This window comes from Bactrocera tryoni, chromosome 1 (genome assembly GCF_016617805.1).
Source record: "Bactrocera tryoni isolate S06 chromosome 1, CSIRO_BtryS06_freeze2, whole genome shotgun sequence".
NCBI lineage: Eukaryota > Metazoa > Arthropoda > Insecta > Diptera > Tephritidae > Bactrocera > Bactrocera tryoni.
In genome coordinates this window covers 45,216,075-45,229,156 of record NC_052499.1, presented here as the reverse complement: position 1 = coordinate 45,229,156, position 13,082 = coordinate 45,216,075, and the positions used below count along the sequence as shown (strand labels likewise).

Genomic DNA, 13,082 nt, shown 5'->3' with positions numbered 1-13,082 from the left:
TACATATGTACCAAGCCTTATGTGTAGACCTAAGGTTGTTTACTTTTTTAGTAGAAAAAATTTTTTTAGTTTAGAGTTGTAAGTCATTCTTGTCGATGAATAAGGTCCCATCGTTTCTTGAAGTTAATATGTTTAATTTATTTATGGCAAAATAACAAATCCATTTTGTTACGGTCATTCAAGAAAAAGGAATTTTCATATATTTTTGAATATACAGATAGATTTTCTTGGAATTCATACAAGTCGTATGTTATTTAAAGCCATAACCTTTCAAGAAAATTTAGAAATTATTAAGAAACCTATTGGGCTGCAGCCTACTTCAATTATAGCAATTGTAAGTATTAAAATGAGTTACTTGTCATTGATGAAAATTTGATAATTGCAAGGTGGGTTGGTTTGAAAGGTGACAACCGCACTCCCTGTAGTGGTCAAAGCTCTTTTAGTACCCCAACTTTGATCTCAATTTTTGGACAGATTGCTGTTATAAATTTTTGTTTGAGAAAAATACACCGACAATTGCTAAGTATTTTTGGGTCACGGGTTGACAAACGGAAGTAACGAGGAATTGTGAAGAATAGGTCAATGATCAAGCTGGACTACTGCTGTTGCTGTAACCGTTATTTCGAAACCCTCATTTTAGACATTAACCTTGATATTTTCGAACTATAATTTCAGTATAGGATGAGTGCCATGTACAGCTCATAAATTCTTTAAAGATATGCTCTGCATGTCTGGTACATGACATTTCAATAGTGAGTGCAATTAAACATGTTTTTAATTGATTCTTTGTCAAAGCAGGTGTCTATTTCTCTGTCATACTGTCTCCAAGCTTGTACAATTTAACATAACGAATCATCAATAAAATCGCCAAGAACGGAGTTGATTATTAATTACAACATCAAAAGATGGTTTTCAAATCTGCAAATCACTGCAGTTAAATTGTTGGACCCACCTGTTTACCTCGATGTTACGTATTTTCTTTGCATATGTGTGTCTATTTACAGTGGAATACAGTAAAAATGCAACTTAGGTTAAAAGTAAGCTTATGTTAAGTTGTTATTCATTTTGCCTGCTATGCTTGAGTTTAGCCATGATCAAAAATTTGAAGAATATTTCAACCATATTATTCAGTCGAATACAGAACAATATAATCTCTATTTAATTAACTCATTTTATATAATTTACACCATTCGTTACGATTCGCCTTTTTTAAGATTTTGATTTGACAGTTGGTAGAAATTATATTGCCTTGCAAAAAGTGCATTTTTTCACTTGTCACTGTATGTGTATATCCACTTGCAAATCACAATGATGCATATCTGAAGTGATGGACTCAATGGCATATGATTGGAAACCTTCATGTTAACGCCTCTTTTTACAATGCTTCAGTCGTTTATTTGATCTTTAACGTAATACAGTGCAAAATGGTGTCCGCAAAGTTGGTATGTGATCCAGAAGAAGCTTGGCGATCAGTTACAAAAACTATTGAATATGTCACACCTTTCATTATATTACAAGGAAAACATTATACAATATTGCAAAGATAATTTCAATGAATTTTCATATTGTGTGAAATATGGTATATTGAATATGAAAAGTAAATACCGCAAGAGCACGAAATAATGAGAAGGTGTTGTTTGATATTTCAATGTGATAAAAACGTAGAAGTGATAAGAAAAGTGATTCTACTAAAAGTTGATAACTCGAAGATTTTTTTCGCTCGCATATTTGGTCAAATATTTAAATTTATAGTTTTGAGCGCTTTTTCATAATATTAGATCGACGGATCTGATCTACAACCGAATTAGGATCCGGTTTATGGAATACTCTAGTGTACTTTTTCGACTTTTAATTGAATTACATAAAATTTTAGCGCATATAAAAGCATATTGGAGTAATTTTTACAACATGGTCGATTTTGATTCAACTTTGGTTGAAAATATTAAAATGTAGATAAGCAGATTTGTAACAACTATCTGAAGATTTAAGAGCTTGATACTTACATTTAAAATGCAAATGCAATCAAATAAATTACGTCAAAAACATCGGTTCTTATTTGTAACGTTAGATTGTCCATGACTCTTATCAGCGGTAAAAATTATTCCAAACATATTTTCAATTATGCATATTAGGTGGTCCATTCGGAAAGTCCAATTTTTGGGCAACTTTTCCCAGCATTTCGACCGGAATAGCCCTGAATTTCTTCGGAAATGTTGTCTTCCAAAGCTGGAATAGTTGCTGGCTTATTTCTGTAGACTTTAGACTTGACGTAGCCCTGCACAAAAAATAGTATAAAGGCGTTAAATCGCCGGATGATCTTGGTGGCTGAACTTACGGGTCCATTTCTTGAGATGAATTGTTCTCCGAAGTTTTCCTCAAAATGGCCATAGAATCGCGAGCTGTGTGGTGGTATGTAGCGCCGAAAATGTATGAATATAACTCAACCATTGATCGATTTATTCTACATTAATTTAACTAAAATAACGAAAATTTGGTAGATATGTGAGCGCTGAGACTATCTTATATTGATCGTTATGTTAGTTATACTGTATCATATTAGGTATATAATGGGTTAAAGTAGAGCTAATCTGATTTGATCAATTTTTAGTACCAGGTTCACATTAACAAACCCAGAAAGTGTGATTTAACGCCTTTAGACTATTTTGTGTGGGGCTACGTCAAGTCTAAAGTCTACAGAAATAAGCCAGCAACTATTCCAGCTTTGGAAGACAACATTTCCGAAGAAATTCGGGCTATTCCGGCCGAAATGCTCGAAAAAGTTGCCCAAAATTGGACTTTCCGAATGGACCACCTAAGACGCAGCCGCGGTCAACATTTAAATGAAATTATCTTCAAAAAGTAAATGTCATGAACCAATTTAACGTTTCAAATAAAGAACCGATGAGATTTTGCAAATTGTATGCGTTTTTTTTTTTTAAAAAGTTATCAAGCTCTTAAAAAATCACCCGATACTTATTATCATAAAAACTTGACGCGCTTCATGTTTGGCCAATATTAAAATGTTTGTTAGAAATCGTATTTACGGATTAGTTCTGAGGTTACGGCACAAGAAATCATTACTCGAAAAGCTCGAAGATGAGCAGAATATTTCGCAGCAATCCCGTCTTATGTTGTTCTACAAACATTAAAATGACGCTGAAATAAATTCCACCTTTTGATCAGCTTCTAAAGTTATATTTCCTTTGAAAGCTGGTTCTGTTTCTTTAGGAATTGAAACAACTTTAATATTCCTCGAGGTGACTTCTACAGCAAGATGTTTAGATCAAACAATTTCTTCCAACTTTGCGCTCTCAACGGCATATTGATTTTACTAAAAAATCGCAAATAATTTTGGGCTGAGAAATAGTGAATTTGTACAAAATCGATTATGAAGCGATGTTGTGGGTCCCCAATACGGATATTGCTTACCAACACTTTCACATTTCTTTATGCGTGTGGTTTCACATCGAGTGCCTCACTCGAGCTCTGTATGGATGGTTTAAATATATATTTCATCACCATTATACACACTCTAATTTTTAGCAATTTTTAATTCCAATAATCAATATATTTACGTAATAATGTTGCTGCTATTCCTGGCCTCGAATTATTTATCTTTTTTGGCAGGAAAATGGTTCAAGCTCGAGACACGTAACACAAAATCTACTTGTATATTTACGATCTTTTGCAATAAGAATTCAAGTTCAAATTAATTTTTATAGCTCTATTGTCATAATGTAGCTTTTGACGGCATCAATTCTTATCACCTCTTTGCTCTCTGCAAATACCCAAATGTTGGACTATATTTATCCTGGATTCATCACCATGTACTACAGTCAGGTACCCACAAAGGAGGGCTATCGATTCAAGTAACTGGCATACAAGTCTATAACAATTTTAACATATTAATTGTCGCCTTTGATCTACCTAGGCAGGACGAGCCGAATGGCAGTATACGTGAGGAGATTGGCATTATTATGAATCCCGGTACAGCGGATGAGGAATTGGTGATAATGGGCATGTACACGGCCTATGACGAGAAGAGCGATACTGAGACAATGACGATATATACAGCCGATAAAAATGGTTACAAAACGCGTGTTAAGGTGATGAAGCGTGGATTCAGTGCCAAGCTCTTAATGTCATTGGCCAAAGGCAGTAAATAGTGAAAAATGTTATAAATGTTGGTTTTACATTCAAGCAAGAAATTTATGTGGAAATCTCCACAATGGAAATAATTAATATAAATCTATATAAACCATAACTAATCAACAATTTTTTAATGAAAGTATTTTATTATAAAGTAGAAAAGACAATAAATATAATCTAATTAAAATATTGCTTAACGATTTTTTCAAAGCATCCAAAGGAGTTTCATGCATGACTTTTATCAAATCAATTTTGCAGTTTCATCATTGAAATATTTAAATAATGTCTTAGTTTGATTAGGTTCTATTTCCATTTCATCTTCTAGATCATCGAAGGATACGGATCTTCGTGTATTTTTTTCTTTAACACCTTTTACATGTGATCTCACAAAGCACCTTATTAGTTGCTCATTGATGCATCTTTCTTTTCATAAGTTAAAGTCGTTCCATCGTAAACGCTATTTAGAGGCAATGCTCAATGCAGTAGACATTTTGCTTTTAAGTTTTGCTAGTTTCTTATTGTCTCTTTTAAGCAGCGTTCATGTTTCAGCTTAATTACTTTACTCCATCGGTAGAGACCATCGCTTCGAAAAAGTCAGCTCAGCAGCTACAGAAATAAAACTTCCAGGAATCTATCAATTTACGGATATTGCTCGAACTAGGTACGTATATGGCTTACGCCTAGGTCGATAGATTAATTTGTTTAGTACCATCCGTCGCAAACGCATTTGTTATATTCAAAGTCTCCTATGCATACCACAGCAGATAACAAAACGGATCCTAACCGGAACATGAAGCTTTTGACTTCCCTCGAATAACCGATAATTTGATGTGAAAGTCTCTAATGTTATATTCCTTTTTGCATTTTCTGGAGTAGAATTTGGAAAACTTTCCGAAAACGCTCAACATGTGCAAACTGGTTTTATTCAAACTTATATTTCAAATCTCAACTTAAGATAGCATAACTATGGAAAAAAGTGACTGATTCCCATGAACCAAAAATATTATCACAGAGTTAAATTTGTTGACCAACTTCCTTCCGAGAGCTCGGCTTAGTTACTAGTTAATAACAACAATGTGGTCTAGTGCGCGTAAGTGTTCGAAACATGAGAGCTGTCATTCCGTAGAGAAGACGGGTCAATGAGCTCAACATTACAGTTTATAACGGGTGTTTCATGTGGTTTTCAATGGGGCCATACTTCTTTCGGAGTTCGCCTTTCATTTATATTTACTTAGTTTGGGTTACATAATGAACAGACTTACTGCGTTTGCAAATGAACATTTTTGTGAGGTTATGTGATAGCAAATGGCTACGCTGATAAGGCCGAGACGATTGACACCTTGAAAGAGGGAATATTACCCCAATTTTTGTAAAAAGAGGTCGAAAACTAAGCTTTTCGTCTCGAAATACTTTTTTCGTTTGAGTTTGCTAAATAGCCAGAAGTCAAACGAAGGTAACTCAAGCGAATACCAGGAGGCTGAGGATCGATAATGGTTGAAAATTTGCCGCAAAACTCACAAGGAATCAATGCAGTATGCGATAGTGCATTATCATGGTGCAAAAGCAAACAGTTGTCGGCCCATAATTCCGCCTTCTTTTTACGAATATCTTCGCGCAAACGAAGCCTAACATACATATTAATAGTATTCCTTGTTGACAGCTTAGCCGGTCCTAGTCGTCAATAGTCGAAGAATACTTGATTTTTAACCTGCTGGGGCGTGGTTTTTTCGGCATCGGCAACGATATTCGACCGACTGATCGTTTGCTTCCGCAGCGTAAACGGCGACTTATAGGCAGTAATAATACGTACCATGACATCCTGGTAGTCGGAAAGTACTGTTTCACAGACGTTAATGCGACGCTGCTTTTTGAAAAAACTTAGTAATTTCGAAACCAATCGTGCTTTAACTTTTCTTAAGCTCAAATGAACTTTCAAAATGGTTTTCAGTGGTCCTTTCGATGATAGAAAGACCACTTACTATAAATCATCGATCCTCAAGCACTAATTACAATATTTTATTGACCTGTTGGTCATTAGTTGATGTTGATGGCCATATTGGATGTGATCCATCGTCAACGGCATCTGGACCTTCTTTCGTACTTATCAAAAACACTTCCTCGCGCTAGACAATTTCCACCGAAGGCCTTTTCCAACATTTTGAATGCTTTGGCTCCAGAAATTTGATTAAGCACACAAAATTTAATGGAACTCCTTTGTACAATAATTTCACTTATCGAAAAAATTTCCGAAGCACTTTATGTACTTCAAAAAGACAATCGTATTACGAATTGATTTTGAATGTTAATACGCAAAGAGGAAATTATTAACTTAAAATAAGAAACGTTAAGACACAACAATTTCAAATTCTTCTTATTTAAAATTGGATATATCATGCAAATATGACATTAATACTGCTTAATGTTGCATATATTTTAGTACGCCGCTTGAGCAGCACTTGGCGCAAGTTTATAGTATTGTGTGTATTTCGCGCATATTGTGGCATAAACTCTGCATTTACGACACCAATGATACTTGAGCATTTTGTAGTGAAACGGAAATGCAACCGCCATTATGCGTTCAGAGCTTCCAGCTGGTTTTGCTATTCGTCTTAACAACTTCCACCAGCAGCATACTATGCCGCCACGTACACATACACACGCTCACGGACGCAACTGGCCAGCGTTGGCGGCACGAACAAAGCACTTAGTTGTCAGCATTGGTGGCAGTAATAGCCCGCATTTGCCACGCTTTCGCCATTTCATGCATCGCAATTCTCTTTTAAATGCATTTTATTCCCTGCACTTTGCGTGACAACAGCCAGCCTCAATGTCGCGCGTCTACAATGAATACAACAACAGCCTGGCTACGTTACCTGACTGTCGGACGAATGGCTGTCTCTCCGCACAGCTGGCTTTGGTTAGCGATTTTCTGTTAGCACACTTTTTCGTTTTGCACTGCATTTTGTTGCACGTTTTGGCGAAGATAAAGGCTATTGACGACGCGCACACGTTTACATGCTTGTAAATTTACATAACGTCAGCATTTACTATGTAGTGGTTTAATATCGCAGTGAAGTTACGAAACTGGCTGAGTGATGGCCAACTTAATTTACTTAGGTGTCGTGCGTTCGCACTTCCCTCCACGGCGAAACAAGACGCCATCCAGTTTAAAAACAAACTACGCCAGTGTGTCATGAAATCTAGCTGCGGTTGGCTAATTTTTCACCGATGCTTTTCAACTCACTTTGTTAGTGTTCTTTAAATGACTCCTTCTTCCTCTGCTTCCCCCGACGGGTAATGAGTCGAATATTATAGAGAATTGTAAGTGACATATATACGTATATATGTCGACTACATATGTACGTGTGTAACTCAACTCCTAAACGCCTCTCTCACACTACGCCTCGTATACTCAGAGATAGGAGCTCGTAGTGTGGGTGGCGAGTAAGTAAGCTTATGATTAGGAAATCATTATTGTTTAAGCACTTGAAGTGAATTAAAGGTCATATAATTTGAGTTAAACCTAAATCACGTGTGTTTATTTTTCTACTGGCGCAGTCGGTAGGATCTGTGAAAAAGATCCTTTTAAAACGAACCTATATTCATTCTATGTTCTAATCAAAAAGTTAAATATTAAAACAAACAAAAATTAATTTCTTACGTGAACTTAAAAAATATTATGTGAATGATTCAATAAAGATATGAAACAATTATAATAATAAATAAAAGTGTTTTCTAACCTTAGCTGTTAAACAAAGTTAAAATAAAAATAAGACAAAATGTACTTTGAATATATATTAGTACAAAACAAAAAGACAGATTCTTAATTTTCGTTTACCTTTTGTTGGTATTATATATTTGAATGACCTCTGGTTGTCTTTAATTGATTTCGGTCGACTTTCAATTGACTTTGATCTCAAACCACAAATGGAAGTGGAACTTAGAAATAGCACTTAGTGAAACAAATAAAAATAGTGCAAGCAAAAACTAAAAACTAAATAATAGCAACAAGTGAGTGCATAAACAACAACAACATAATTGTGCGCTATACTTTTGAACACTAAGCAGTCGGCATACCTGCATTGTTGTTTGTGTTGTAACTTACAAAGACTATTCAATTTTTGCATTGTGTTGCTATAACAAACATATATTCGCTGCGATGAGAGATTTAAATACTCCGCACTTTCCAATAAAAAAAGAGTAATAGATGGACTTAAGTAAGGAGTTAGAAAATTTAAATGAGTACTTAAGAACCTTAGATATTAGCGCTGAAACAAACAAAATAAACTTGGCTGAAGCAAAACAAGTAAGAGAGCTGGTGATGCAAAATATTAAACTAATTCAGCCTTTTGATGGTGATGCTAATTACTTAGCACTGTATGTCGATAGCATTGATTCCATAATGCCTGTGGTTGCACCAACGCAGCGGGCTGAGCGAGCCTTTTATTTTAACTGCATCTTAAGAACTCTACGAGGGGCAGCTTTGGACATCATAAGAAGGGAGCAGCCGTCAGATTGGTCCACGTTAAGGGAACTTTTAATTGATGAGTTTGGAGAACACACTCCAATTTCGACTCTTATTTTACAAATTAGTAACATAAAATTTAAAGGTAGTGTACGCATTCTTTGTGAGGAAATAAATAACGCAATTTGTAGAATTAAAGATTGTATTAAATTAAAAAATGAAAGTAGTGCAACTAAAACATTTTTGACAAATGAATTAGAACAACTAAGTATCAAAACTCTTAAAACAGAATTGCCAAACCATTTAACTGCGTTGATAAATGCAAACCTGGCCACTAACGTAAAGTCTGCAGTTAAAATTTTAAAAGAGAATGATGCCTATGACTATGTTGTAAAAACTAACTCACGCGCTCCCCATTACCCTAATAATAACAAACTTCATAAATACACTTTACCCGATAGAAATCATTTTTGTCTACCTTTTAATAACAACAACTTTCATACACAGGGAGTCCCATCCAGTAATACTATTTTAGGTCAAAATCAATCCAGACAGGTAAATGTTGGCCAACCCAGTCAACAAAATCATTGTACCCACTCATTAAATAGTCCGATTACACATACCCCAGGCAATGCCCTGCAAACAAGTTCATTACAAACACGAGTATCTCATCCCGTTGGGTCAAATCAATCAAGAATACGAAGATATGGTCAACCTGAGCCAATGGATCAGGATATGTCAAATTTTCAATTAGAAGCCTCGGAGGACTGCCATCGATTAAACTGACACTAAATAACAAAGAAATCAAATTTCTAATAGATACGGGTTCATCGGTAAGCTTAATTAAACCATATATATTAAGTAATGAAACTACAGGAGTAAAACCGATTATTTTAAAAACGGCAACAGGTAAAGTTGTTCTAGACAAAGTGCAGGAAATAGCTGTTTTTTCTAAACATAATTTAAAATTCTACGTGTATACATTTTCTGAAAATTACGATGGACTTTTAGGTTTTGATATACTTAAGAAACTGAATTCGAAAATTAATTTTCAAAATATGACTATTAATTTAAGTGGAAAGCTTTATTCATTTTGTAATAAAAATGATTCGGTACATCACTTTAGCAGTAATTTAAATGTTATGAATGATGACAACGATGAAACTAATTTTAGACTAAGCCACTTAAATATCGAGGAATATAAAGAAATCAAAGGCCTATTGACAAAATTTAGCCACATTTTTTATAAGGAAGGAAATCAATTAACTTTCACCCACAAAATAAAACATAAAGTCAAAACCATGCACGAAGATCCTATCTACGTAAAGTCTTACCGATATCCGGAAGTGCACAAGGCGGAAGTAGACAAGCAAATAGCGGAAATGATGGAGCAAAAGATTATTTGCCATAGCGATTCCCCGTACTCTGCACCGCTGTGGGTTGTACCTAAGAAACCGGATCAATCAGGAAGGAGAAATGGAGAATAGTTTTCGACTTTCGTAAGTTAAATACAATAACGATAGACGATAGGTACCCGATCCCGAACATGGATGAAATCTTAGACAAGTTAGGTAAATGTATGTACTTCTCTACCTTGGATTTGGCTCAGGGTTTCCACCAAATCGAGATGGACCCTGATGACAGAAAGAAAACAGCGTTTTCTACGCAAGGAGGGCATTACGAGTTCTTGCGTATGCCATTTGGGCTGAAAAATGCCCCAGCTACATTCCAAAGGCTGATGAACACAGTATTGGAAGGGTTAATTGGTAAAAACTGCATGGTGTACCTAGACGATATTGTGGTGTTTAGCACGTCACTTCAGGAGCATATCGAATCGCTCGATAAAGTTTTCCAAAGACTGTCTGATGCTAATCTTAAAGTACAGCTTGCCAAGTGTGAATTTTTAAAACACGAAACAGAGTTTTTGGGGCACGTAGTAACTCCATCAGGCATAAAGCCAAACCCGAATAAAATTAAGGCGATTCTAGATTATCCTGTACCCCAAACGGAAAAAGAGATCAAACAGTTTTTGGGTTTGGCGGGTTTTTATCGCAAATTCATTAAAAACTTTGCTAAAATTACCAAACCGCTAACGAACTGTTTGAAAAAAGGCAACAGGATAAATGCTCAAGATAAAGAGTATTTAAATGCCGTTGACACCATTAAAATTTTAATAACTGAAGATCCTATATTAGTGTACCCAAATTATGAAAAACCATTTACGCTAACTACAGACGCTTCTAACGTGGCCTTGGGTGCAGTGTTAAGCCAACAAAGTCACCCAATTTGCTTTGCGAGTCGCACTCTGAATGAGCATGAGCTTCGCTACTCTACTACAGAAAAAGAGCTGTTAGCTTGGGTTGGTTTGGGCCACTAAATATTTTAGACCATATTTGTATGGTAGGAAGTTTACTATCAACAGCGATCATAGACCACTTCAATGGTTGCATAACTTAAATGAGCCAAATGCAAAACTGCAAAGATGGAAGATACGCCTCAATGAGTATGATTTCGACGTGAAATACATCCCGGGCAGGGAAAATCACGTTGCGGATGCGTTATCACGCATAAAAATAGAGGAATGCAATGCTGAGGAAGATGAAATCGCCTCAAATTGTGCAACCACTCATTCGGCTCAGGAAGATAACGAAAGTTATATCCAGATAACAGAAAGGCCGTTAAATTTATTTAAAAATCAAGTAAAGCTTATAAAGGGAAATGAAAGTAGCTGTGAAACGCTAAAAATATTTAGTAACAATCTTGTTTTGATAACTTACAAAGAATTAACGCCAGAATACATAAAAGAAATCATTAAAACCTATCTCTTACAGAAAAAAACCGTTATATACATGCCAAATGATATCGACTTTCTACAGTTCCAAGATATTTATAAAAGCTTGATAACTAGTAGCAGAAATAGAACTTATAGGACAAATAAAGAATTAAAAATATTTTAGAATTTTCTGATTTCAAATCCATTGTTACAGAAATCCATTTAAATGGACTACACCAGGAGATAGAAAAAGTAGCAAAATGTTTTAAAGAAAAGTATTATTACCCAAACTACCTCAAAGAAATTTCAAATATTATCAATAGTTGCGAGCTTTGTAATCACTGTAAAAGTGACCAGATTGCCAACAAACTACCATTCAAAGTTACGCCTCCGATATACGAAATCAGAGAAAAATATGTTATAGACTTTTGGAAGTGGAACAATGAATTTTATTTGACGTGTATTGATTTATTTTCGAAGTTTGCCATGGTAGAGAACGTAAAATCATTAAATTGGCTTGAAAGTAAAAGAGCGCTACTGAAAGTATTTAATACTATGGGACCCCCTAAGATTATGAAAGTTGACCAAGACCAAGGCCTAAATAATATGAACATCAAACAGTGGTGTGATCAATTAAACATAAAAGTTGAAGTAACAACAGGCAAAACAGGCATAGGCGATATCGAGCGTTTGCATAAAACCCTCAATGAGAAATTGAGAATAATAAATACGTCGGAAGACAAAGAATTGAAATATTTAGAAATAGAACAAGTAATTTTTACCTATAATCACACAATTATTCATTCGACAACTAACGAAATTCCATATAAGATATTTTTTAATAAAGAGCCGCCAAAAAATGACCCGCAAAAAGTCAAAGAAAAGAGAATTGAAAATATTAATAAATACAGGCAAGAAAAAGATATTGATACTAATTTCGTAAATGCGGAAAATTCAAGGAAAAGATTAAATAAGATATGTAATCCATTTAGACAAGTCAGATTGTTAAAAACAGAAGAAGATGGGGAGCATCATATTATAAAGTTTAAAAACCAAAAAGTCAGAAAGTATAAAAACCAGTTTAAAAGGAAAAAGAAAAAATATTGAAGAAATTAAATTTGTTTATTAATTTTAGTTTTTGTTGTATTATTATGTATTATCTAAATCACTTAAGCAATATTAGTAAATCATCTTATCTTAGTTATCTACAAAAAATAGTATACTAAAAATTATTGTAGGCAGTTTTCTAAAATACGATTATATTTAAAACTAAATAACAAAATTGATTTAGAACAAATATGTATTAAATCTAAACGTAAGTACTTTAATTAAGAAATATGTCCACTTTTAAAGTTGGGAGGAGTGACATATATACGTATATATGTCGACTACATATGTACGTGTGTAACTCAACTCCCTAAACGCCTCTCTCACACTACGCCTCGTATACTCAGAGATAGGAGCTCGTAGTGTGGGTGGCGAGTAAGTAAGCTTATGATTAGGAAATCATTATTGTTTAAGCACTTGAAGTGAATTAAAGGTCATATAATTTGAGTTAAACCTAAATCACGTGTGTTTATTTTTCTACTTACATTTAGGTATAAAACCGACTTTCTTGCATGTACACATTTAAAAATCCATATCAAGTTGTTTCAAATTATTAAATTCTCTTATTTAAGTTAATTAACTTTCTTC

The 13,082-nt window shown here is 34.6% G+C and overlaps 2 protein-coding genes across 2 annotated transcripts; both read left to right on the top strand.

The window, feature by feature from the left end:
* The first annotated feature begins 1,424 nt into the window (after nucleotides 1–1,424).
* LOC120769278 lies at nucleotides 1,425–4,166 on the top strand. Its single transcript, XM_040096234.1, has 3 exons — nucleotides 1,425–1,442; nucleotides 3,742–3,869; nucleotides 3,932–4,166. Exons 1-3 carry the CDS (start codon nucleotides 1,425–1,427, stop codon nucleotides 4,164–4,166), a joined length of 381 nt encoding a protein of 126 aa, XP_039952168.1.
* A 4,303-nt stretch (nucleotides 4,167–8,469) lies between these two features.
* LOC120766210 lies at nucleotides 8,470–10,066 on the top strand. Its single transcript, XM_040091579.1, has 2 exons — nucleotides 8,470–8,741; nucleotides 9,126–10,066. The coding sequence occupies exons 1-2, from the start codon at nucleotides 8,471–8,473 to the stop codon at nucleotides 9,398–9,400; spliced, it is 546 nt and encodes a 181-aa protein (XP_039947513.1). The 5' UTR covers nucleotide 8,470; the 3' UTR covers nucleotides 9,401–10,066.
* Nucleotides 10,067–13,082: the final 3,016 nt, after the last annotated feature.